This window comes from Sinocyclocheilus anshuiensis, unplaced genomic scaffold (assembly GCF_001515605.1).
Source record: "Sinocyclocheilus anshuiensis isolate Anshui unplaced genomic scaffold, SAMN03320099.WGS_v1.1 scaffold701, whole genome shotgun sequence".
Lineage (NCBI taxonomy): Eukaryota > Metazoa > Chordata > Actinopteri > Cypriniformes > Cyprinidae > Sinocyclocheilus > Sinocyclocheilus anshuiensis.
Window position 1 is genome coordinate 756351 of NW_015539895.1, and position 26690 is coordinate 783040.

General features: G+C 36.4%; 3 protein-coding genes across 5 annotated transcripts; 2 read left to right on the forward strand and 1 right to left on the reverse strand.

Moving 5' to 3' along the window:
• The first annotated feature begins 771 nt into the window (after positions 1 to 771).
• On the forward strand, positions 772 to 3097 carry LOC107685938 (enoyl-CoA delta isomerase 1, mitochondrial-like). Of its 2 annotated transcripts, none has more exons than XM_016482703.1 (7): positions 772 to 870; positions 1272 to 1394; positions 1502 to 1629; positions 1707 to 1853; positions 1967 to 2088; positions 2409 to 2587; positions 2673 to 3097. In XM_016482703.1, exons 1-7 carry the CDS (start codon positions 828 to 830, stop codon positions 2837 to 2839), a joined length of 909 nt encoding a protein of 302 aa, XP_016338189.1. In that variant the 5' UTR covers positions 772 to 827; the 3' UTR covers positions 2840 to 3097. The 2 variants fall into 2 exon arrangements, with proteins under 2 accessions (XP_016338189.1, XP_016338190.1); XM_016482704.1 differs by lacking the exon at positions 772 to 870 and adding an exon at positions 916 to 985 and having other exon boundaries at positions 2673 to 3094.
• Positions 3098 to 3511: 414 nt separating this feature from the next.
• On the reverse strand, positions 3512 to 16375 carry LOC107685934 (deoxyribonuclease-1-like). The gene is made up of 9 exons (XM_016482699.1): positions 16360 to 16375; positions 13881 to 14010; positions 13497 to 13500; positions 6783 to 6884; positions 6313 to 6388; positions 4762 to 4874; positions 4454 to 4608; positions 4281 to 4374; positions 3512 to 3774 (listed from the first exon to the last, which is right to left on the reverse strand). Exons 1-9 carry the CDS (start codon positions 16373 to 16375, stop codon positions 3727 to 3729), a joined length of 738 nt encoding a protein of 245 aa, XP_016338185.1. The 3' UTR covers positions 3512 to 3726.
• A 3331-nt stretch (positions 16376 to 19706) lies between these two features.
• Positions 19707 to 25686, forward strand: LOC107685925 (N-alpha-acetyltransferase 60-like). Of its 2 annotated transcripts, none has more exons than XM_016482682.1 (7): positions 19707 to 19990; positions 20705 to 20820; positions 20911 to 21040; positions 23669 to 23765; positions 23844 to 24078; positions 24811 to 24984; positions 25081 to 25686. In XM_016482682.1, the coding sequence occupies exons 2-6, from the start codon at positions 20711 to 20713 to the stop codon at positions 24965 to 24967; spliced, it is 729 nt and encodes a 242-aa protein (XP_016338168.1). In that variant the 5' UTR covers positions 19707 to 19990; positions 20705 to 20710; the 3' UTR covers positions 24968 to 24984; positions 25081 to 25686. The 2 variants fall into 2 exon arrangements, with proteins under 2 accessions (XP_016338168.1, XP_016338169.1); XM_016482683.1 differs by having other exon boundaries at positions 19707 to 19986.
• Positions 25687 to 26690: the final 1004 nt, after the last annotated feature.

Below are 26690 nucleotides of genomic sequence, written 5' to 3' on the forward strand. Positions count from 1 at the left end.
ATGTTAATTAGGGGTTTCTTTGTGATGTAATGGGGCAGCAGTAAACAAGAAAGTAAGATTTAATCGGCATTTTTCAGCTGACTGAATAAAAAAAATTCGATTGCTTCTGAGTTGTTAAACCTTTCATCTTGTATTTTTAATCAAGTTTGGCCTATCCTTATTTGTATATCTTGTTTCTAATGTTGCTGTTTAGTTCATGTAGTAGCGTTAGTAGCTGTTTATTGAATGCGAAACACACCACGTAGCAGTAATGGCTGGCAATGAAAAACGTTATTTCTGGTTTGCTGCAAACAAAACCAAAATATAAATAAAAGTTTCAAGGATGATAAGACAAACCACTGGAGAGAGTAACATGCATTTTGTTATAGCCTATCGCTTCACTTGAGTCTGCCACAACATGAACCGCCTTCCCAGCACGGAAGTTGCCAAATCACAATCAACTATATTACGTACACCATTGATGATTGGCTCTCTGAATGATTGACGTACTCACCAGCCACAGGATGTTACTGTCTAGAAGTCACAGTGTTGCCATGTCCGCCTTTTATAGCGCCTTAAGATTTGTCTTCTAATGAAATATGCTAATAAATGTGTACAGTCGCAGCGAAGCATTTTATAATTTTTTTAAACGATAAACGTTTTAAAAATTCATTTAGCTAATTTATTTGCAGAAAATGTGATGTTGCCTTGTTTTGGGTAAAAGTCACTTATTTTGAGAATGTTTTGCCAGTACAGTTTGCCTGCTTTTCTAGCGAGATCTGGCAACCAGTGTATTAAGCAGTTAAGTTTACATTTAGCGATTTAGCATTATCCTTTCAGCTGGCGAGATGTCATCAGTATTAAGGCTCTGTACCAAATTCAGCCCGTCTGGTAGGTGTGTCATGTTGCCTTATCTGCAACTTTTGTTGTTTTTCTCTTTTGCAGCGTCCATGTTTTTTCCGAAAGAAGTTTGCAGTAATGCATTCATTGAGGAAATAGGACAAAGGTCAGTAGGGTACAAAAGAGTTGTTTACGCCATCCTGTAGTTTTCAAAGCAGAAAGAAAGCAGAAAATCAACATATTATGACACATATTATGCCTTTTTTTTTTGTTATGTGTTGTAAGAAGTAAGAAGTTAACACCATGTCATTTAATAAAGGCACAGCACATCACTGTGCTCTTGCAGTACATATTTCCTGAAGTGTAATTAATAGTCAAATTAATAAATGCACTGGGTTAACATCCTGGCTTTTAGTTTTACATTTGTAAAATATTAGCAATTTCTTTTGCAGGATTTGTATCACTGTTGTCTGGAAACAGCAGTCATGGGAGAATCTGTGCTCTGCCATACACTGTATCTCAAAACAGATGTTTGCCATCCTCAAAAATTAAAGTGGACCTGGACAGTAGTAATGGTAAGAATATTAATAAATAATGTGCATAAATAATGGGTTTGCAACACTCTGCTACTACATATTTATCGAAAAAATCATTACCAGAAAATAATTTCTTCCAATTACAGGTGTTGCTATGATGCAGTTCCAAAGTCCTCCTGTCAATAGTCTCAGTCTTGACTTTCTGACAGAGTTTGCTATTAATTTAGAAAAACTTGAGCTGGACAGAAGCTGCAGGGGTGTTATCATAACATCCGTAAGTCATCAGAAACATCTGCTTTAGTGAAATCCAGTTTAGTCTATTTCATTGACAGTGCTTTTTTTTGTTTAAAGGCCCAGCCGAAGGTGTTTTCTGCAGGCCTAGATATCTTGGAAATGTATAAAAAGAGCCCAGAGCACTACGCAGAATTCTGGAAGGCTGTACAGGACGCATGGCTTAAGCTTTACGGGTCCACCAAGGTCACAATCGCCGCTATCAATGTGAGTGCCACTAAACTCTACTGTTTTATGATAACTGGATTTTTGTGTAAAATATTCCTTTAAGGTCAAATTGTGAGATGAATGAATGACTGATGTAATTGTTGTGTTTTTAGGGCTCCAGTCCTGCAGGTGGTTGTTTGTTGGCTTTGTGTTGTGACTACAGGATCATGGCTGATAACCCTCGCTATAACATCGGTCTCAATGAAACACAACTTGGTATAGTTGCACCTTTTTGGTGAGTATTATTGGTGTTTTTTTAAATCTTGAAATAATCCAATCAATAGGAGAAAAAAACAGCAACTACTATCTTCTCAATTGGATTCAAAAGTACTTTGCGCACATGCATAGTGCCGTGATGTGCGCGTTTTACCAGACTCATTTTATAATACTCCTTTGTAAATGAAAATGTGAATGAATCGGATTGTCAAGTTTAGGATTCATGTAAACACAGCTTTCAGAATTCGGATTGGATTTATTCAGATTGACAAAAATTAGTGCGTGTTAACATACCTACTGGAACACAGGATGGTATTAAATAGAGATTTTGTAAATCAGGTTTAAGGACACCATGACAAACGTTGTGGGCCATAGAGAAACCGAGAAGGGTCTTCAGCTGGGTTTACTGTACAGTGCTCCTGAAGCCCTAAAGGTCGGTTTGGTGGATGAGCTTGTTCCTGAGGATAAAGTTCTCAGCACAGCTACTGAGACCATGATGAAATGGTTGGCCATCCCAGGTAAATGCTATTAGCTTGCTCCAAAATATGATATTTTTGCCTGTTATAGTACATTTTGTTCATGTACAGTGTTTTTTTCCTACAGATCATGCCCGTCAGATAAGTAAGTCCATGATGAGAAAACCCACAATAGACAAACTTCTTGCAAACAGAGAAGCCGACACCACAAACTTTGTCAGTTTCACCACCAAAGACTCCATCCAGAAATCTCTTGGGTTGTACATGGAGATGCTGAAGAAGAGGAAGTCTTGAGGACCGAAACACGTGCCTGTTGTTGACGTTGCCTTTATGGAGCACATCAGTGTCACTGTATGTCACTCTTTTGTTACTAGAGGGTCACTTTGTAAATAAAATCTTTTAAAACCAAAGTACCGGATGGGATCTTTTTAGCATGCGAATAGTTGACAGCTTAGCTTATTCATAACATTTATTTGTTTCAATTCAGCATCAAGATTTTAAGATTCAAATTTTACATGCAGTATATGCATAAGGAGAAGCGTATATGTTAGGTCAAGTAAACGATTACAATTTATTTTAAGTATTTCTCTATTTTAAATCAACTTTTGTCTTTACTAGTTCATTTTAAATAGTCTTTTAGCTTTTAACACTTTATTTTACAGTATCCTCGTTACACTGTGACAAGAGCACCTTAAAATGTAACCTAAAATAAAAATATTTTATAAACACTGGAAAAAATAAACGTTTTTTTTGTTGTTGTTGTTGTAAATAAAGATTATTAGAGTACATTTTACAAGAAAACACTATTTCAGCTTTTCTACAATTTCACATTTATTTCAATATGTTACTTGCAATTTCTTTGAAATTATGAAATTTCCTAGCAGTTTCTGAGTAAAAATTGTTTCTACACCTTTTTTTTTCTTCAGTGTAGCTTTTTAATGGGGTAATAAAAACGGCATGCATAATAATTATAGAAGAATTTGGGGCTTATAGAAGAATTTGAAAGCTGCAATTTCAAATTTAATTATGTATTTCTTATAGCTATAGAATGATACTGTACAATTATTCGTTGAAAGAAAATGATTCTTTTTTTTGTTTTTCATTAAGTCTAAGACAGCACTACACATCAAGCATTAGCATTGCAGTGTATATCTGCTGCGAGGGAACAACCTTGATGTTTTTCACAGGAGCTTGACCTCAACAGGAAAGTGATCACTCACTGCCAGGGCCTGTGAAAGAGACATGAATGCTTCAGACAGAGGAATACACTGAGCAATAACTCAACTCTCCAGAGAGCTTCTTAGGTCTAATGTTTAGAATACTGAATCCCAATGAGGCAAACCCTACACTGTAAAAAAAAATCCGTAAAATTTACGGTAAAAAAACGGCAGCTGTGGTTGCTGGAATTTTACCGTAAAAACTAATATACAAAACTGATAAGAAAAAACTAAAAAACATAATTATTTAAACAAAAAAACATCAAATTTTAAATGTAACGCAGGGAATTCTGGGAATGTCAAATTACAGTTATTCACTGTAAATTATACAGACTTTTTCACTTCCAAAAACGGTATACTACCGTAAAATTAATGTCCAATACATGTAATGTCCAATACAGTTTTTCACCGTATATAGTAGGGGAATTTACCATTAACCATTTAACAGGTTTTTACTGTAGCATTTTTACAGTCTTTTACCGTTAAATTCACGGTCATTTTTTACAGTGTAACCTTACCCAACTTTGGCTCAATCCTTGGGCTTCTATGAAGTCAAAGACCTGCGCTGATCCAGCGGACACTCCTTTCATCATGTCAGAGGTGACTACAATCCTTTTATCAAGCATATTATGGGTCATTACATAACATAGGTTTATCTTATCCAGCAAAATAGCTTGTGATGTCTTCCTACCTGTCATATGGGCAGTTTGTGTGTGTGACCGTTGTGTCCACACTATCAGGGATGAGCCAGGTGTAACTTTGGTCAGTACGGAGGCGTATTTTGGACCAGTCTGAATTCGAAACGTAGCTACAGCCAGCATTGAAGTCTCCCAAAAGCATGATGTTCTGAAAAAATTTGAATTGACATAAATCGCCCAAATCATACTGTATATTAGCATAGTGATGTTCAGAACAATGTAAATTAAATTGAAATTTCTGTCATGTTAACAGGACTAGTTCATACAGTTCATACAGTACGCTATGCACCAGTATAGTTACATTTGTGTTCAGACGTTGTCTAGCATTCAAGACGACATCATGCAGAGCATCAATTTCCCGCACAGCGACTTCTGGGGATGTATGCTGGGGAATGAGGGCAAATTCCCGGACAGCTATAGAAAAGATATTTGTTTGTACTCAGTATTGAGCAAAAATAAGAATCCACTCAATAAGATTGTTGTTTAGTGTCACTGTGAGCTGTAAATTACTTTTAATAATTGAAATTCAATCCCTGCTAAATCCTTGATATAATCTAAATACAGTCATTGTATTTATATTGCATTATAAATACGATGTACACAACTGTTCAAGTTTGGGGTCTATAGGACTTTAAAAAAATGTTTTTGAAAGAAGTCTCTTATGCTCACCAAGGCTGCATTTATTTGATCATAAATACAGTAAAAAGAGTATTGTGTTAGAATAACTTTTCTATTTTACTATTTTCAAATGTAATTTATACCTGTGATGGTGAAGCTGAATTCTCAGCAGTCATTACTCTTGTGATGTTTAATATTTTTGTGGAAACTGTGATACATTTTTTCAAGGTTTCTTTCATGAGTAGAAAGTTGAAAGGAATAGCATTTATTTTAAATAGAAATCTTTTGAACAATTTAAAAGTCTTTGACTTGATACGTTTATATAAATAAATAATGCATCCTTGCTGAAAAAAAATAAAGTATTATTTCAGGGAGAAAATAAGGTCTTACTGACCCCAGACTTTTGAGTGGTTGTGTATATTCAACCCTAAATATGAAAATCACATCCTTTTCATTGCCATTGTGGCCTGTAGCACGGCTCTTAAAGGGGTCATATGATGCGATTTCAAGTTTTCCTTTCTCTTTGGGGTGTTACAAGCTGATTGTGCATAGATAAGATCCCTGAAGTTGCAAAGACTAAAGTCTCAAAACCAAACAGATATACTTTATCAAAGTTAAGACTCTGCCACGCCCCCCTAAAACGGCTCGTTCTAACACGCCCCCACATATCTACCTCACTATGTGGAAATATTTGCATAATGCCACCCAAATGCGCACGCAAAGAAAGAAGGCATGTTTTCCGTAACTGCAGTTAGTGTTGAAGCAGCCATGTCAGGGAGACGCTGTGTGTTTCTAGGCGAAAGCAAAAGCACTTTATTTGGCCTTCCGAAAGTAGATGCATTTAGGAATCTTTAAGATCACTTACAACAGAACTATTTAAAACAATAAAGTTTCACAATATTACAAACTCACAAAACAAAAAAAACTAAAATACTGCTAATAAAAATTTCAAAAAGCAAGCATTAAATCATCATCATCTACTGTACAAAGGACCTCATTTATCCCCCAAATGTACATAAAAGATTCCACACATTTTCATAGACTACAGCACGCTTTACACTATCCCTCCAACCATTAATGTTTAAAGAGCCAATCCTCAAAACCTCCATAAACAAAATTAAGATTGGAAATAAGGAGTAAATCATGATAGGAAAGTGAAGAAAAGACACCGTGTAGTATAATACATGATTATTTTAGACTTTTGATTTGCTCTTTCTCCTATTCATTGCTTTACCTTTTCTTATAGTAGTAAGATGCTTTTTCAGCCGAAAACGCTTTTTCTCACTAAGTTCCTCAACTCCAACAGTCCTCTGATAAAACATAACAGATTGAACAAATTTGTCTACATCAGAGAAGAAGTCATTTAGAGACCTCCTAGGCCTGAGACGCATTAAATGCAAGTCCTTGTGAACTACCATCATTTTCACACATAGAAAATAGAAACTCAGTATCATCAGATTGCTCCTCCTCCACATCCTCATTATTCAAGATGCCTAAATACGATTTTTCTTAATTACCATCATTTGCACTTTCCAACTGTTTAGTACCACTAGTACTGGCTACTTCAACAGTTTTAACATCAGAAACTAAATCAGTTACGCTACTCTTTGGGCCTACATTAGCTACATCAACATCATTTATAGTATCAACAGCCAGTAACGCAGCTGTGTTAACATCAACTGCAACAACTGCAACTGCACTCACCTCAACAAGTGGAACAGCCTCATCTTGGGCCGCATCAACCAGATCAACGCTATTATTTGCGACCTCATCCTCTGATCCTGCCACGTTCTCCACACCCGTTTTCTTATGTGGACACGTAAGGCGAGATAAAAGTGAAAACAATTCATTTAACCGAGTACACTGTACAAATAAATGAAAAACCGTTTCAACCTCTGTACAGAAGGGACAACCCACCCCTACAGAAGGATCAATGTGCACCACGTATCTGTTTGTGGCTATCGCCCCATGTACAATCCTCCACTGAAGGTCGCCTGTTCTTTTATCAATTGGGCGTTTGTATAAGGACCGCCAGCAGCCTCTAGGGGAAGAAACAGTTCCAAAAAATTCAGTCCATTTTGTTGAAGGAAGTCCACTCAAAAGATTAGCATTAGATGATTTTACACAGGAAATATAGAGGGCTTTTTTCCCTACTTCCTCAAAAACTCCAAGCTGAGGTGTTTTAAAAGACAAAAGACTCTTCCCATCATCTTGCCATTCTCCCACAGTAATAGTTACATTAAGAGAGGGGAAAACATAAGGAATCCCCTTTCTCCATTGATCAATTGCTTCCGAGTCATTTGTCAAGGTCTTATAATCCACATGCAAAGACTTAAATATTTCAGTAGTAGCTTGTTTCAGCAGCCGCAAGGATCTCACCCCAGTCCTTTTACTCAGTTCCTCTATGCTTGTATTCAAAATATGTCCCAACTTTGTGCATCCAGCAGCAGTTAAACATGCACGCAGACTGAGACCAGACATAAGTCTTGAAGGTAGAAAATCATTAAGAAAAAGTGGCTCTTCAAAAAGCCATAATCCAGCATGTGTATCTGATGAGCGTGAAATGGTAAACACTTTCCATGCTTCCAGAACTGACTTATAGAAAGATGTAAGATTCGCACGATCATCATTCTGGAGCTCCATTAAGAACAAATGTTTGTCCAATCCCATACTTTTGACCCGCCTGAGAAGAGCAGAAGCTGTCTTTAGCCATGATACATCTGTGTGATACAACAGTCTCTGAGCTGCTTGTAACCGGAAAGCCATAATTCTGGATCTGATGTCTATCAATCCTTGACCCCCCTCTTGAACAGGAAGGTATAAAGCAGCAGCACGAATCCAGTGTTGCCCAGACCAAAAAAAGTCACAAGTTTTCTTTGAATTTCCTCAATAAGTCCAGCAGGTGGTTGTAACACAGTTATTTTATGCCACAAAGTAGAAGCGACCAAATTATTGGTCACTAAAATCCTTCCCCTATAGGACAACTGAGGTAGCAACCATTTCCATTTAGACAACTTGCTGCACACTTTCTCCACTATACCCTCCCAATTTAGCTTTTGAAAATCATTCGACCCCAAAAAAACTCCCAACAATTTAAGTCCCTCCTTACCCCACTTAAGGTCCCCAGGTAACTTTGGGAGACTCTCAAACTCCCCTTTACCAGCCCAAAAAGCTTCACTTTTAGCCCAGTTCACTTTAGCTGATGAAGCTTTCTCATAAAGACTGAGTACCTCAGATAAACACTTAATATCTTGAGTGTGATTTACAAAAACTGTGATGTCATCAGCATAAGCAGAGAGAAAAATGTTTGAGTCTAAAGAAAAACCAGGCACTTTAAAACCTGACAATCTTTCTCGAAGTTTAAAAAGCAGCGGCTCAATTGCTAAACTATATAACTGACCAGACAAAGGACAGCCTTGCCTAATACCCCTTAGAATAGGAATTGGCCGACTCAAAGTGCCCCCTAACTTAACCATACATGATGCACCATTATATAATAACTGTATCAAATTTAAAAAAGTTTCACCAAAACCAAACACCTTCAATACATTAAAAAGATACTTGTGATCAACACGATCAAAAGCCTTCTCTTGATCCAGGGCAATTAATCCAACATCCACATTGAAACCATTACAAATATCTACAATGTCTCGCACTAAAAACAAATTATCCATAATAGACCTCTTTGGAATGCAATACGATTGATCCTTATGTACAACCAAACCCAAGTAATTTTTTTATCTATTTGCCAGACATTTTGAAAAAATTTTATATTCTGTTGTAAGAAGGGCAACAGGACGCCAGTTCTTTAAAAAGGCTAAATCCCCCTTTTTTGGCAATAATGATAAAACAGCATGTTGACAAGTAGTAGGTAAAACGCCATCTCTTATAGACTCGCATAAAACATCAAAATAATCGTGTCCAATGCAGTTCCAAAACCTTTTATAAAAATCTGCTGGCAGTCCATCTATTCCAGGGGACCGTCCTGAACTAAGTTGTCCCACAGCAGCAGTAATTTCCTTAAATGTTATACTAGCATCCAAGACAGTTTTAGAATCAGAGTCCAGCTGAGGAAGACCTTGAAGAAGCTGTGTCATCCATTCATTATTTTCACAGTTTTCTGCAGCATAAAGACTTGAATAAAAATCCACAGCATGGTTTCTCATTTCAATAGTCTTATACGTTATCCTCCCATCAGGGAGTTTAAGACATGGCATTTGTTTTTGTTGAGCCACCTTATATTCCAGGTTAAAAAAAAAAAGAATTCGTTGCATCCATTTCTGCTAAAGATATGAAACGGGACCTTATCAAAGCTCCCTTTACTTTCTCATTTAGGACCAGACTTAGCTCTCTCTTTTTCTTTTGTAAATCATTATACAGTACAGAATTATGTGCATCAACCATTTGCAATTCCATTGAATTAATTTGCTTTTCAAGTGATTCAATCACATTCTTTATTCTACTACTACAGTTGGCTGAATACTGCTGACAAAAAGTTTTTATTTGAGTCTTGCCTACATCCCACCACTGTTTTAAGTTTTCAAAATAACTTTTTTCCTTTTTCCAATTTTCCCAAAAGAAAACAAAATTATCACAAAAAGCAGCATCTTGGAGCAATTTAACATTAAAATGCCAGTAAACCGATTTTCTAGGTACATTTGACATGGTCATTGTCATAATAATTAGATGATGATCAGAAAAACCTACAGGACAAATGTAACACTCAATTACTCTACTATTAAAATATTTAGACACATAAAATCTATCTAGTCGGGCAGCACTAACTCTATTATTAAAAGCCTTAATCCATGTATACTGTCTATCATTAGGGTGTTTTATTCTCCACATATCCAGTAGCTGGAATTATTTTATAAGTTTTGACAATGCACTTGAGGACTGTATATGAGGTTCTTCAGTATTACGGTCTATAGTAAAATTTATAGTGCAGTTCCAGTCTCCACCAATGACAACATCCTTCACTGGAACACTTTTTAAGACTCTCATTAAGTATATTTAAAAAATGAAGGCGTTCCTGTCCCACTGTTGGTGCATAAATATTTATTAAAAAAACAAGCATTCCTTGAAATTGAGCTTTAACTACCAACAAACGACCCTTCACTGGTTTCTCTGTACTTATAATATCCACCCTTATGGTTGAAGAGAAAAAGATTCCCACCCCTCTACTTAAATTTGTACCATGACTAAGTATTTTATTTCCTTGCTAAATTTGGCGACAAAATCCCCAAATTGGCAACACTGGAGAGGCTCAATGGTGAAAAATGCATCCACCACAGCACATATAGATGACTAGTGGTTTTTAAACATTTTTTTTTTAAACCATAAAGTCACAGAAGAACTTTGCTTGCACAGATAATGAAGGACATCAGTTTGTTTTTCAATCAATCAATCAATCATTCAGTCAGTCAGTCTCTCTGTCTGTCTATCTATCTATTTATCTATCTATCATCTAGTTATAGAATGTGGACACAGACACAGACCCCTTATGAAAATTAACGATGGTTTTACTAAAAAAAAAAAAAACACATTTACTATAGTTAAACCATGGTAACCAAAAATTAACCATGGTTTTGCTACACTAACCATAGTTTAACCATGGTATTTGTAATAAAACTGTGGTTATACAAATGGTAATCAATACGTCAAAAAAATGGTTACTACACTTTCATAAGGGACTGACAATGCAAACAAGTGTTAATTGACAGATATGATGATGAGAATGTTAATCAGACTTTCCTTGTTCACAGATGCAGGAGATCGTGGACGGAGGAGCTGAAGGGGATTGAGCACACACCTCGTCGAGCAGTTAGGTATCCAGGTAATGTTTTCAACCAATTCAGTTCAGACAAGGAAGGGAAGACACACTGGTGGGGATCGCTGGAGACAAACGCTGGAGATAATCGATGGAGTTCAATGTAGCAGTCCACTTTGAATGAACAAAACCAGACAAAGAGGAGAGACGAGGTGTGTGCTTAAATAGAGGTGCTGGTGAGTGAACGGGATGAGCAGTAGGTATGAGTGATCAGGAAATTAGGTCAATGTGCAGGCTGTGTGTGAGTGACATGGGGAGAGTCAGGTAGAACATAGAACCTGGCCGATCCGTAGGTAGGGTGGGCGCCCTGGAGTTGGGAGAGTGACAGGTAAAGTAGAGGTGACCAGGGTGGTGTTGGCAGGATGGGAGTCCTCCAGGCCGATACCGGCGACACTAGAGACCAGGGATGTGCCGGCATCACCAGAGGCCAGGGTGGTGCTACCAGTATATATATATATATATATACTGCATACTGTATAAAGCCTCCATGGGCGGGGTGGCATTAATGCACGGGCTTACCTGGGCTTAAGCTCAGGGCCTCGGGCTGAGGAGGGCCCCCGGTGATGCCATAAAATATTGTGACCTCATTTTATAATGAGTTGACTGTTCCTTTAAATTGGCGCTTTATCACTCTGCTTTGAATGCACGTGCGCAAGCCGAGAAGGGTCAGTCAAACGCTCCCAAATATGAAAGAGAAAAGAGAAAAATTGCCAAAAATAAAGTGGAAAGTCAGTCAAATTTGTTCTTTGTCCTTTTTCATCTTAACATAGTTGAACTCGCAGTAGTTAGTCAACACACAGCTGTGTAATATTATAATTTTTATGATGCATCGCGATGCTGATGTGAACGATTCTAAATAGGCCTATCAAACATATTAATGTACTGTTTTATTGTAAATAAAGTACACTTGTTAAAGGCTAATAAACAAAAGTTGCGTATGCTTATGCCTTTGGAAGCAAAGCACTTAATTGCGCCAAGTGTTTCCAGATAATCGTACTTCTATCAGATAATAAACTTCTTTAAAGCAAGATTCTTTTTACGAAAATAAAATGAATGAATGAGAAAATAATGTGGGACATGCTAAAACTAGTTTTTAAGCACAATAGGCTAAGCCACAAAAAGATCTCAATGTGTTACTGACTGACACACCCGAAGCGCGCACACAGAAACTGCCTCTCAGACAGCATGCAACACTGAATAACTTCAAAATATTTATTTGTGTAAACATAGACAGCTATCTCTTAAGTGATAGGAAACGGTTGTGGAAAAATATGATGTGTAACATATTAGATCTCTGATTTAGATCTTATTAAGATCTGTGATTTCTTAATATAATACACCTGCTGATCTCTGTGTCATTAATGTTAATCAAACAACGAAAGAAAAGAGGGAATCACTCACTGCTGTTGACCAATGAGTGTCGGGCTAGTGGTTCAAAATTTTACTTGCTCTGCCACAAAAAATAAAATTGTTTTGTTATCGTTGTTTTTGACACCAAAATTTTAGATACCACTTCAATTTTACAATTCTCAAGTGGGACATGCTAAAACTAGTTTTTAAGCGCAATAGGCTAAGCCACAAAAAGATCTCAATGTGTTACTGACTGACACACCCGAAGCGCGCGCACAGAAAGCTGCCTCTCAGACAGCATGCAACACTGAATAACTTCAAAATATTTATTTGTGTAAACATAGACAGCTATCTCTTAAGTGATAGGGAACGGTTGTGGAAAAATATGATGTGTAACATATTAGATCTGTGATTTAGATCTTATTAAGATCTGTGATTTCTTAATATAATACACCTGCTGATCTCTGTGTCATTAATGTTAATCAAACAACGAAAGAAAAGAGGGAATCACTCACTGCTGTTGACCAATGAGTGTCGGGCTAGTGGTTCAAAATTTTACTTGCTCTGCCACAAAAAATAAAATTGTTTTGTTATCGTTGTTTTTGACACCAAAATTTTAGATACCACTTCAATTTTACAATTCTCAATTCCAATTTCGATAACACAGAAAAACTACTAGCCTAACAAAGATAAAGAACAAATTATAAGCAATTGCACAAATAAATAATTAGAAAAAGATACAAATTAAATAATGCTTTAGGTTTTTAGGTTTGTAGGTGTTCAGGTACAGGAACTGAATAATCAAATGTAAAATAACATTGCATATTCTTCACTGTATCGTGTAAATATAGATTAATCCTTGTTAAAACCAGAAAAGGTATTCAGTAAAGAGCAGTGAGTGATTTTCTCAGTTTTATTTATTTATTTTCACATTTACTTGCAAATACACGTGTATATAATAAACATTCGTGATGCAGCAGTGGCTCGATGAGGCCAGTGACAAATCCATCAACTGTCCTGAGCGACTTTTGAGTCCTTATTGTCGAGCCTGTGGCCTTAATTTTAAATAAAAATGCAAAAATACAGCTTTGATGGTGAACACTTAAAAAAGTACTGTAGCATGTTACAAAGGTTTCACTCATTAATATTTGCCTAATTATTGCAAGAATAACTGCCATGATTAACAATATTTTACATATTGTGTAGAGTAAGATTTGTGAAAACATAAATGAACTTACCATCCTGATATAAAGATTCACAAGCAGAAAGACATATTTGTGAAGGTGTAAATCACAGAACGATTTGTGGAGGTGCACATTTACCGTCACTAATTTACCTTCCTACTCTGTTCCTTATTTAATGTTAAATCATAATGCATTTAACCAATGTTAACACATACAATTTAATACTACACGTTTTTCTAGATATCTGTGTAAAATATGTCGGACTATGTGCATATGTGTAGTTTATGATATTTTGTGGATTTTATATGACAGACCTAGGTTTGGATATTTTGTTAATGGCATTTATTACTGCAAAATAAAAGGCTGACAACTTGCATGAATGTAGGCTGAGGTTCTGGTGGGTGAAGGGCCTCTGGGTAAAGCCCAGGGGCCCCTTACAGTCTTAATGCGGCCCTGTCCATGGGCATGAAAAGGGAGGTGGGTGCATTGGGAACACTGGAGCTAGGAACGGCATCCTTGGCCATGACAAAGGAGTAGGAGACGCTGGAGTCAGGAAAGGCCACCGCGGCTGTGACAAAGGAGCAGGAGACATTGGAGTTAGGAACAGCCTCCGTGGGCGAGATGAAGGAGCAGGAAACACTGCAGTCAGGACCAGCCTCCTTCACTGCCAGGATATGTCCCCCCCCCCCACCCCAAAATTTTGGGGGGGGAAATTACGGCATGTGTGCTGCCCAAACACACATAGAAACCATTAGAGACAGAGCACATGGTATTTCTGGCTAAGTGATCGCTTGATACAACTGCGCTGTGAACACTAAGCTTGGCTCTGGGGCGTGATTGGGCTCCTGGTTAAGCTCTGGGGCGTGGGCGGGCTCCTGGTTAAGCTCTGGGGTGTGGGCGGGCTCCTGGTTAAGCTCTGGGGTGTGCTCAGGGATTTCACTGTCTGGAGCGGACTCTGGGTTGTTTTGGGTTTTGCTCAATATAATGTTAAGTGGCAGATCAGTGGGTGTTGCTGCAGTTGAATATCTATAAGAGATGTTCTCTCTCCCAGATGAAAGCTAAGATACTATGTGGAGGATGCAAGATAGTTTAATAATTATAGAATGACCGCATGGTGAACCTATGAACCTAACTCATATTCACCAGTTTTGTGTTGTTGGCCAGATAAAATGACAGTGAAAAGAAAAATGGACATAAGATAATTTTTCAGTGCACCAAAACACCAAGTACGAAAAGTCCCCATATTAAGGCAATTTGGTCTAAGGCAAAACATCTTTGTGTCCCCTTCAAAAATTGCTCTTGAGAAAGTTTGTTTATTGTCCACCCCAACTGTTAGATGAAATTTACGCCCATGGGCAAAAGCTAAAAGAGTGGTCACACCAAACGTTGATTTCATTTAGATAATAGAAGTTAATTGATAAAATCTATTTATGAAATTATTTTTGAAAGCATCCTCACTTTCCAGCAGTGCCTAAAACTTTTCACAGTAGCTTTGCAGGGAGGTTTCTTCAGGAGTCTTGGAGACATTGCCACAGTTCTTCTAGATTTAGTCTGTTTTTTTCTGTTTCTTCATGTAACGTTAATCCCAGACTGGATGATGGTGAGATCAGATCTCTCTGTATGGAGCACTGGCTGTTGTCAGACTCCTTGTGCAAACAAAAATCTCACTGGATTATTACAATTAATGGCAAAAGGAATGTTTGGAAATGTAAACTGATATTTCCTACTGACATATTACAGCAAAAGATAGAAATAACTGGCTTAAAACCATTTTTATTGTTGGTGAAAATACTAATGACCTAAGACTTTTGCACAGTACTGACTATCGCAACTATATGTAAATTGTCTAGTTTTATCATGTTCAGATAGCTTCTTAACATGAGTATAAGGTTTTAAGGCAACAGACTTGGGCCGGTGTCTTTTGGCACAACTGACTCTTTTTTTAAGATTAAAAACACTCAATTAAGATGCCATATATACAGTATGTATGTGTGTGTGTGTGTGTGTGTGTGTGTGTGTGTGTATATATATACATATATATATACACACACACACACACACACACACACACATATAAGAAAGCCATGAAATGTACTATCACTTTTAGTGAAGCTATATGGTAATACAATATAGTGAGAGCAAAAAAGCTTGGACTAGAGGTTGAACTTACTAGTTTACAGACAGACAAAATTACATTTTACACTAATAATTTATTCCTATCACTCATACTGCAAATGATTAAAATGGCATGTACATATGACATATGATGAAAGTAAGATTTTTTATCATGTACAGTTCATAAAAGACGTTTATCTGAACAGTGCTTGGGACAATTCCTTAAATATTCAAATCAGGGGTGCGTTTCCCAAAAGCAACTATGGTCGCAAGTTCTGTTGTTACCAATAGAGTTAAATGGAATTACCACCATAGTTAGCTAACAATGCTTTTGGGAAACGCACCCCAGATCAGCAGTGATGACAAGCACAAAATTGGATCCTGTTATAGCTGTTAAACTAGTGGCAAGTTGAGTTTGATTCTTATTGCAGAGTACTACACCATGCACAAAGTTTTAGAAACAATTACACATATTACACAATTAAACAGTGAGGATTTTTATATCTGTATAAATGAGGCAAGGAATCTGTGTGTGTGTCCTGTTTGCCGCTTTTCTTGACAATCGTTCATCCAATCTACTTCACACTCGAGTCGGCAGGTGTATTGCTGGTGCAGAAGCAAGTGTGTGCGGTGTTGAGGATGGGATTGTTAAGATGAGTGGTCCTTTACTACAGTATGTCTTAGTCCTCTGCAAGCTTTTGTTACCAGGGGTGCTAACAGTGCATTCACAACAGTGATCATATGCATAATTATTAGGCAAGTCTATTTTCTGTTCATATTTTTTTTCCCAAGCACAGTTTACCAATTCCAAACCACATCATTCTTAATAACTACTACTCATTTTTGTATGTAATAATTTTATAAGTGACATATAATTGTTAAAGAGGGCTGGAAGTTGAAAACGCCTTATATTAAGATGTGGATCATTAGCCGGATCAGCAGGATCACAAAAACAGGTTGAGAAGAAAAGACATTAGCTGCAAAAGACGTTAAAAATTAAGGTGAATAATTAGGTGTGAAACTAAGAATTAAACCATCAGGAAACCTTTATCCACCATTTTCCAGAACTGCAACCTACTGGGAGTCTCCAGAAGTGCAAGGTTTCAGTTTCTCAGAGACTTTGATTCCTGTAATCTAGTAATTTTGTCCTGCTTTGTGTGTAACAAAGATAATGTTCATTCTTAAATCATATCTGCTTACTGCTCATAGGTGTGAAGTATAAAACTGATATAACAGAGAAGAAAAGCAAGGGGAAAGGTGCCACCTGATTTATATGATAAAAAAAAATACACAACTAATTGCATATTACACGGATTCATTTAGTATTACAAAGCAAGGAAGGCAACGTGTAAGCCTTACACATATGAGTCACAGTGAGGCATACAGTTTATTATCATGCTCCACTGTGGAAATTAGTGCACGTGACATCAGTGTCACACACTGTATAATATATATATATTAGTGCTGTCAAATGATTAATCGCCATTAAGAAAAAAAAAAGTTTTTGTTTGCGTAATATATGTGCGTTCTGTATATATTTATTATGTATCCATCAATACACACACATACAGTATATATTTTGAAAATATTTACATGTCTAATATTAGGCTATTATATAGTATTGTAATTATATAGTGGTTCAACGCATTATATTGTTTTTTTTTTGTCACAAATCGGACTATTTTTTTCGGATAAGCAAGAAAAAAAATATTTAAAGCACAGAGAATGACAATGCCATGAAGGGTTTTTGACAGGCTAATTTTATGTGTATGTATCAGGTATGTATATGCAACTCGGTATTTCCGCACTGTCTGAAACACGTCTCTTGTGTGCGCTTTGTGTGCGAGAACAGCGCGTGAGCAACGACTTGAGCTCTCTTTCGTTTCTTCTTCTTGTGGTTTAAAATTGCGTGTACGTGTAAATTGGCAAATTAATCTGCTAATCACATGCGTGCCGAACGGTAGGGTCTCATCCGTACGTATTACAGATCAACTGCGATCCGTTTAACTCCTAATATGTGACAGACCAGAGCAATCTTTCATTTACTTATTTAACATGAAATTGTCAAATTGCTACTCCTATCAATCGCATACAAAGAAAATACAGAAAATTAGAACAATCATTAACATAACAGAGTGTGTCATAGCCTATCTATACACATTTTTCCCAGAACGTTCTTGCGACCCTATAGCAATTCTTCCACGGCCCGGTAGTGGGTCGCAACCCGGTGGTTGGGGACCTCTGCTCTAGGCAATGTCTAGATCTAAAAAAAGAAAACGCTACAATGAAGATGAGAGTGGAACAAATACAAAAGAAAGTTAATGAAACGGAGCAAAAGGTGAATGATGCTGATCGGTATAGCCGTCGGTACAACCTTCGTGTATATGGAGTAGCCGAAGAGCGGGAGGAAAACATCAAAGTTAAGGTGAAAGAGATTTGCTGTGCAGCAATTCCAGGCAGTGATGGTGAAGCAGTCGCGGCAGCAGTTGATGTGGCTCATCGCATCGGCAGAATAGGCAGTGGAGGAAAGAACCAGTTTCCAAGGCCTGTGATCGTCAGATTTACGTCTAGATCAGCAAGGGATGCTTTATGGAAAGGCTCCAAGAACAACGAATTCCTCAAGAGCAGAGGTTTTCAAGTGAAGGAAGATCTAACAGCTGATGACAGGGCAACACGTGCTCATCTGTGGCCATTTGTGGAGAAGGCTAGGAAGAATGGAGAGAAAGCTTACATAGTAGGTAACAAAGCATTTGTGAATGGAAAAGAAATTAAAGGATGAACATTTTAGTAGGGTCCATTTCTTCACCAATAATCAGAGACTTCAGGTACTGACTGTTTATCTGTTAGATACTGTTTCTTATGACTGCTGAAGTCAAAAAAGACTGTTCTGAGTTATTGTTAATAAATGCAACAAGTATAGTGTGTGACATCTTATGTTCTTACTAAGTGCACTTGCAGGATATGTTAACTTTTTACTTTGTTATTGTTCATGTCAATTTCAATTTTTTCGATTAATGCCAGAGGTATAAGAAACCAACTGAAAAGGAAATCTTTATATTTGTATTGTCAAAGCAAAGGTGCAGACTTTTATTTTATTCAAGAATCTCATTCTTGTGAAGCAGATGTAAATTTTTGGAGAAGTCAGTGGGGGAATGATGTTTGGTTCTCAATTGGTACGAACCAATCTGCAGGGGTAGTTATATTAAAAGGTAAATTCAAAGGACACATTCACAGTAAGCAAACAGATACTGAAGGAAGATGGATAATTCTGCATATTAGTATTGATCTCTCCCAATTTATTATAGTAAATATTTATGCCACAAATAATAAGCAGAAGAATAACCATTTGTTTTTAACAATTGAAAGTAAAATTAACCAACTGACTTCCAAATTTCCTTGTGCAATGATTATTTGGGGTGGGGACTTTAATACTGTTTTGGATGAAGAAATTGACAGATGGCCTCCTAAAAACAATGTAAAAACAAGTATATTAAAAGACATATGTGCAAGAATGGATCTTTTAGATATCTGGAGATATACTTACCCACATCAAAGAATGTATACCTGGAGTAATAATGATCTGACTAAACACTCTCGTATTGATTTTTGGCTAATTTCTGCAAATAGTGCCGATGATATTGAATTAGTGAAAATTGAAACTTCAGTATTAACAGATCATAAGGCTATAATGATTAAACTCAACAAAGATGCTGAAAATCCGTCTGGTCCTAAAACAAACTATTGGAAATGAAATAAAACCTTGTTAAGAGAATGAAGGGTTTAAAAATAAAGCCATTGAAATTATAGAAAAATATTGGAAACGGGCATGTATTCTTAATAAATTTGGTCAAAATTGGGAATTAATGAAATCACTGTTGATTGTTTGTAGAAATAAAGTGCAGCAAGAAAGCCTTACGACTGAATAAAATCGATAGTAAGAGACTGCAGTGTATTTGAGTACAAAAAATTGATTCGAGGAGTCATTTCAGGGATACCTACAGACATTTCAGAAGAACAAATGAAAGATAATATGACAGGGGCAAAAGTTTTGGAAGTAAAACGCCTTACAACAACTAGAAATGGAGAGAAATGCAACAGCTTGTCTGTTATGATTAAGTTTGATGAATCAAAACTTCCTGGCAATTAAGTTGGTTTGCCAACCGCCAATAAAATTTAAAGAAGAAGAAGCGCCTACTACGGTCACAGAATTTGGTGTAACACCGGAAGTGTCTGCCCAGAGTTTGTCGAAGTGCTAACGGCTACGCTAATGCATTTCAGAGCGCAATACGATTCTCTGACTGAATGTGTCATCTCCATCCCGGACACAAATTTACACACTATCGCCATGCTACCGCAGCAGTGAACCTTCTTCACGGCAATAAAAAGAAACGACTGCATATTCTTCTGCTTATCCAAGCGGTGAAACTAGGCAGGTTAGGAATTATTTCGCATCCTAGCTAATGATTTCTGCATACAGCTGTTAGCATGGAAACAAATAAAGGAAACTCGACTGACAGACTGATTTTTTGAATGCACTGCATTCCCACATCATGCTATTATAGATTTTTTAAATCTTCTAATAATTTTTTTTAGTTGGCTCAATAAAATCCTAACTAACTAGCTGCTAGCTTGTGAGATTATGAGGTTGTCGTTCAGGTTTGGCTTTGTGTGTGTTTATAAAATTACTCAACAGTGTTTTGAATTGTGTTTGCTGTTCCTCGAGTTGAAATAGATTACAATGAAGTTACTGTAATTGACTTCTCCTTATGTGTCAGTATCATGTCAGTTGTGTAGTATTTGTTCAATTCAGTTAATTTAATTTGCTTATTATGGCAAAATGTTTCTATTTACTTTAATATCGTATAATATGTTTCTGTTTTTCTTTACAGAAGACAACATTTGAGTTGACAGTAAACTGAAAGTAGCATGTTTACACATCACATTTCTCCTCAGAGTGACTATTTCATTGGTAGTGAGATGATAATAAACAAGTAGCTAAAAGCTTTTGAAAGCAAGTTATTGGGCACGATTTTTACACATACTGACCGCATTGTCCCAATCCATGAATCTTTTAACACATAATGGACTGAAAACCTATTCAGCTTGTTTTGCACTGCTGAACTCTTCATCTTAATTTGTTCTTTCAGGTGTGAATGACAGACGTGGTGTCTACCACCGCCCTCAGTGAAATAAAGCTCCGCCTACTCTGCCACGATGACATAGAGAGAATAAAAGTGCTCTGTGGCGAGTGGTTTCCCATTGAGTGAGTGCTAAAACATCTAACCAAACCATCCTTTTACACAGGTCATGTACAACACTAACACACTCTGTTATTGTTTTTGCTGTGTTTTAGGTATCCAGACTCATGGTACCATGACATCACATCAAATAAGAAGTTCTTCTCTCTGTCTGCCACCTTTAGAGGTGGAATTGTCGGGATGATTGTGGCAGAAATAAAAAGCAGAACGAAAGTGCACAAAGAGGTACAACTTGCATATGTATACTGAGACAGTGACACAAAGAGGACATTCTTGTTGTAATGGTGCAGTACATTCTGTGCTTAAAGGAGTAGTTCATTCAAAAATGAAAATTAGAAAATTTACTTAACCCCAGGCCATCCAAGATGTTACATCCCTTTCTCCCCGGTGGATCGCCTGCAGTGAATGGGTGCTGTCAGAATGAGAGTCCAAACAGCTAATAAAAACATCACAATAATCCACACGACTCCAGTCCATCAATTAATCATTAAGATGTTTTTATCTTCAAACAAGTCCTCTGTCCATAAGATTTCGTTCTCCAGTGAAAAGGTTGTCTCGTCTGAATCAAGAGAGAAATATGCGCAGAACAACTTACAAGCGAAAACAGTCTAAAACAGTTCTAATCAAATAGGTTAGTGGATTTTTTTTATGTGAGAGGACAACAGGGGATGGACTTTTTCGCTGGAGGAAGCAATATTATGGATTATGGACTCATATTTTTAAAGTTAAATCAGTGACAAAATTATGTATTTTTTTCTTACAAACACAGATTTTCACTCCAAAAGACATTCATTGATGGACTGCAGTCATCAGAATGGCTTTATTGCCAAGTGTGTTTACATACACAAGGAATTCGTTTTGGTGTCAGGTGCTTCAAGTACAGAAAGTACAGACATAGTGCAGACATGCATATAATTTAAGGTAATAAAGTGAAATAAAATACTAATAATAAAAGAGAATAGGCAATAAATAAAAAATATAATATGGTAATAAAATATAGAGAAAAAGAAAACATCAATAGACAGAATTGTGAATGTGCATATGAGCTATTTACAGATGAAAAATGTTGATAAGTTATTTACAGATGTACAGTCCTGAGATGTGTTGTTCAGGTGGAATATGGCCTGGGGGAAAAAGCTGTTCTTGTGTCTGGCTATTTTGGTGCTGTGTAGCTCTGGCCAGAGGGCAACAGTTCAAAGAGGAAGTGTTCTGGGTGAGGGGTCCAGAGTGAGTCATGTGGATTATTATGATGCTTTCATCAGCTGTTTGGATTATTATTCTGACGGCACCCATTCACTGCAGAGGATCTATTGGTGAGGAAGTGATGCAATGCTAAATTTCTCCAAATCTGTTCCGATGAAGAAACAAACTCATCTACATTTTGGATGATCTGAGGGTGAGTACATTTTCTGCAAATTTTCATTTTGGGGTGAACTATTCCTTTAATCTGTATGAATATGTGAGAGAATTTTGTTTAATGTGTTTTGTGCTATTGAATAATAAATGTTTGGATGAGTAAAAAGTTACTTTGACCACAAACAATAGTTTCTCTGGAGCTTTGATGTAAAGGTTAATAATTCAGAATAAGATCATCTGACATATCCAAAGTCTTTTTATAGCGGGTGATTAATTAGGTTACAGACTAAATTTCTGCATGTAACAAAGGATTTGACCTTAATTAGAAAGGATTTTGCCTCTTCATGGTACAGTTATGCCTCCTACTAAAGTTGCTTGCAGTTACTGTTTGTGCTCATGAGTGCTTTTATATTATGTAAGTTAGATATTACTGTTAGAATAATAATAATAATAATTGCCACACAATAAAATTGGCAGTGCTATTGATGAGCTTACCAAAATTGGTAAAAGATCAGGCTATTTATAGAATGACAGAGTAAAGTCCAGTTTCATTACTGATAGTACACATTAATGTTGTTGTGTGTTGAACATTCTTACAGCACTGGGCTAGATACTATTTCTGTATCTAATAGTGCTAGTTCCAATAGTCCTGAACTGTTTACCAGAGGGCAGAAAAGAGTGTGAGATAATATGTGATTTGTCAGGGTTTGAGTGTGATTTCTTCTTAAAGTGATCACAAGAGAAATGTGCAAAATTCTTTTAGCATTTAAATTTTAATTTAAAATTTAATTATATTTGTGTTATTTGTGTTATTTCACAATATATATATTCATTTTCCCCCCAAAATGTGCTAAACACCCAAATGTAACCCAGGAAATGTGTACTGAATAAAAAAATTAACACTATGTGTATTATTTCATTATAATTATATATATGTATATTATTATGCTACTGTTCAAAAGTATTGAACAAGGATACAGTAAATTAATCAAAAGTGACATTTATAATGTTACAAAAGATTTTTATTTCACGTTAATGCTGAACTTTCTATTCATCAAAGAATCTTAAAAATGTTTCCACAAAACAATTAACTAGCACAGCTGTTTTCAACAATGATAATAATAATGATTGTTTCTTAAGTAGCAAATCGGCACATTAGAATGATTTCTGAAGGATCGTGTGACACCGAAGACTGGAGTAATAATGCTGAAAGTTCAACTTTGCATCACAGGAATAAATTATATTTTAATATATATTCAAATTTTAAAATGTAATACTTCTTTACAATATTGCTGTTTATACTGTATTTTTGATCAAATAAATCCTTGGTGAGCACAAGAGACTTCTTTTCAAGAAAAAAAAATATTATAAACTCTTTAACTCCCTCAATATATCAATTACTAATAACAAAATGCACACCATCACATTTGTTATTCCAGTATGTTCTCCCAGCTAACCGTCTGTGTTGCTAACTCAGCAAATATTTCTCTCCACCAGGATGGAGACATATTGGCCTCCAGCTTTCCTGTTGACACTCAAGTTGCGTACATCCTGAGTTTAGGGGTCGTAAAGGAGTTTCGAAAACATGGAATAGGTGAGAGTTGACGTTTGTCTCACCTGTCCTTACAAACTGTGTGAACTGTCACTCATATCTCTTTCTCTCTCTTTGCAGGCTCTTTGTTGCTGGACAGTTTAAAGGAGCACATCTCCACCACGGCACAGGACCATTGTAAAGCCATCTACTTGCATGTGCTCACCACCAATAACACTGCCATTCACTTCTATGAGAACAGAGACTTTAAACAGCACCACTATTTACCGTATTATTACTCTATACGAGGAGTGCTGAAGGATGGCTTCACCTACGTCCTCTACATCAATGGTGGACATCCTCCGTGGACTATCTTATATCCTTTGTGTTGTCTCACGCATTTGTGTTCTTGTGTCACATTTATCTGTTAGTGGGAATAATCAAGGTGATTGGTAACTAGAGTTGCATGTTATGTAGGTTGCTGATAACTGTAAAAATGTAATTATCATTATTGATACCAAATGTTAATTGGTGTTTTTCCATTATTGTTTGTACATGCAGAGCATTTTATTGTGACTCATGTTAATGTTGCCCCATGTTTCATTGGTACTGGCAGCACATAGAAAATTAAACTACTACTACTACTAAATTTATTACACTACTGCTCAAACGTTTGGGGTCAGATGTAAATAATATAATAAAAATAATCAATCCTGGATCCAGTTTACACAAAAATATTAAGCATCACAATGATTTTCAACATTGATAATAAGAAATGTTTCCTGAGCAGCATATCAGCATGTTAAAATGATTTCTGTAGGATCATGTGACACTGAAGACTGGAGTAATGGCTGCTGAAAATTCAGCTTTGCCATCATAGGAATAAAATTTTGATTCAATTAATGCAGCTTTGGTGAACAAGACACATATTTCAAAAATATTTAAAAAATCTTATCTCCAAACTTTTGAACAGCTGCGAATATTCTCAGTTGTCTAGGAGTCAGGTAGCAATGTAATCTCCAAAATCACAACATAGGTCCCTTAATATACTGGTCTGAAATTGAACCGTAAATGACTGGCAGAAAGCATTCCTTAACTCACTCAGCACTGATTATATTCATCGTATAGGTTCGGCACTGGCCAGTCTGAGCCCCTGCTCAATTCCTCAGAGAATTTACCGGCAAGCACAGAATCTGCTGCGCAGCTTTCTGCCATGGTCGAGCATCTCTTCCAAGAGCGGCATTGAGTATAGCAGAACCATGTGAGGTCACGACAGCGCAGGGTAAGCCTGACTCATCCACCTACAGAGTTCACCTCTTTCCACTCTTAAATGTCTCATTCATTTTCATCTAAGCTCTAATGATGTCTTATTTATCAGGTGGAAGATATTGATTTGTGTGGGTCACATCAGATGCCGAAGAGGAATGTGAAGACTGATATCAGATCTCTCTGGACTCGAGCAGTGTATTATACTTGTACATTATATATGTATATACATATATATACTTTAATTAATATATGCATAGTCATTATTAGATTGCCCACTTAATATAAACTCTCCACTTCATGCCTGTAATTCTGCTGCTGTGTAGAAATATTCTATTGTTTATCCGGAATTTTTAATATAAATAGATTTTTTTATTATTATTTGTACCTGTGCTATATAGATGATTTTAGGGTTTGATGGTAGAAGTATGCATACTTTTTCATTTAGTCACTGACATGCATGTCAAGCTCTAGTGTTTTTTTTTGTTTTTTTTTTGTGCAGGAACACTTTGACACTAAGCATATATTTTAGCCCCCAGTTTGAAGTTTTTTAATAACATTTGCACAGAGGCAATGAATGTAGTGTTGCCATGAAGGGAAAAAAAACAGTTACAGACAACCCTCCATCTCGCCAAATGTATTGCTACTGTCAAATGCAAATGTGAAAACTCTTTTTAAATTCAGATCATCTTAATTTAGCTAGAGAGTTATATCCTGCCATTCCATGCAGTGTACTTTCTGTTCTTTTAAAGGGGAAATAAATGAATCTTGTGGGGAAGAGAAATGCTTGAATATCGGTATGTGAATCAGGGATTTACACACAAAATAAACAGATTTAAAAACGAGCACTCCTGCATTACATGACTTACAATATCAAAAAAGTTATCTGTGTTTGACCATCCATTCATGATGCCTTTGATGAAACACACTGGTTCATCGGGAAAGAAAGTTTACGAACATTTCTGTGAGATTACAAGAGGAATCTTTCAGAAACCGTTCTATCATATGTAATTGGTCTTCATGTATTTGTAAAATATGTTTAGTCTATTTCCGGATCTGTAAAAACACAATTTGAAAAATAATTGAGTTTTCGAAGACAAAATCAGCATGTATGAATAGCTGTGTTGAACAAGTTATCATTATAGGTAATAGAACCACTATCACCTTGTACTTTTGAGTTTGAGATTGTGTGTAAATCTCCTACAATTATTCTCCAATCTGTTTTTAATGTTACATTCTTGTGAACTGGTACATTGTTGTGTTTTACATTTCATTGTATTACATTTTCATTGTGTAGAATCTAAACGGGAAATGTTTTACACTCTTATAGTAAAAAATACAAGAACAGAAGATGGTGAACATGTAGGTGACATGAAATATTGAAAGCAGTAACCGAAATGTTTTTCATAATCCTACCCGATAGTCTCTGAATTGTGAAGCACCCTCTAGTGTTCATTGAGTGGATGGTAGACTAGAGGGGATTTTTTTTGTAATGTTCACAAAATGAATTTTATTTGTTGTATTGCTCTTGCATCCCTCCATTTGTTTCTTCTTCATTTATGAATTGATGATTAAGATTATGATCACTAAGAGCATTTTGAGATGACCTATAGGTAAGAGAGATAATAAAAAATAAATAAACCAAGATTGTGCAACCATTTGTTTGAATAGCATTATGTAAATTTTTGTTTACATTTCAAACTCGGAATATTTGAGGTTTTA

Coding starts and splice junctions, on each gene's coding strand:
- LOC107685938 (XM_016482703.1), top strand. CDS start 828: ATGTCATCAGTATTAAGGCTCTGTACCAAATTCAGCCCGTCTG. Junction 871..1,271: donor TACCAAATTCAGCCCGTCTG/GTAGGTGTGTCA, acceptor TTTCTTTTGCAG/GATTTGTATCACTGTTGTCT. Junction 1,395..1,501: donor GGACCTGGACAGTAGTAATG/GTAAGAATATTA, acceptor TTCCAATTACAG/GTGTTGCTATGATGCAGTTC.
- LOC107685934 (XM_016482699.1), bottom strand. Junction 6,389..6,782: donor AGGCTGTTCCACTTGTTGAG/GTGAGTGCAGTT, acceptor ATGTTTTATCAG/AGGACTGTTGGAGTTGAGGA. Junction 4,875..6,312: donor TCTTACTACTATAAGAAAAG/GTAAAGCAATGA, acceptor TCTTTTCTATAG/CTGTCCGGGAATTTGCCCTC.
- LOC107685925 (XM_016482682.1), top strand. CDS start 20,711: ATGACAGACGTGGTGTCTACCACCGCCCTCAGTGAAATAAAGCTCCGC. Junction 20,821..20,910: donor GGCGAGTGGTTTCCCATTGA/GTGAGTGCTAAA, acceptor GCTGTGTTTTAG/GTATCCAGACTCATGGTACC. Junction 21,041..23,668: donor GAACGAAAGTGCACAAAGAG/GTACAACTTGCA, acceptor TCTCTCCACCAG/GATGGAGACATATTGGCCTC.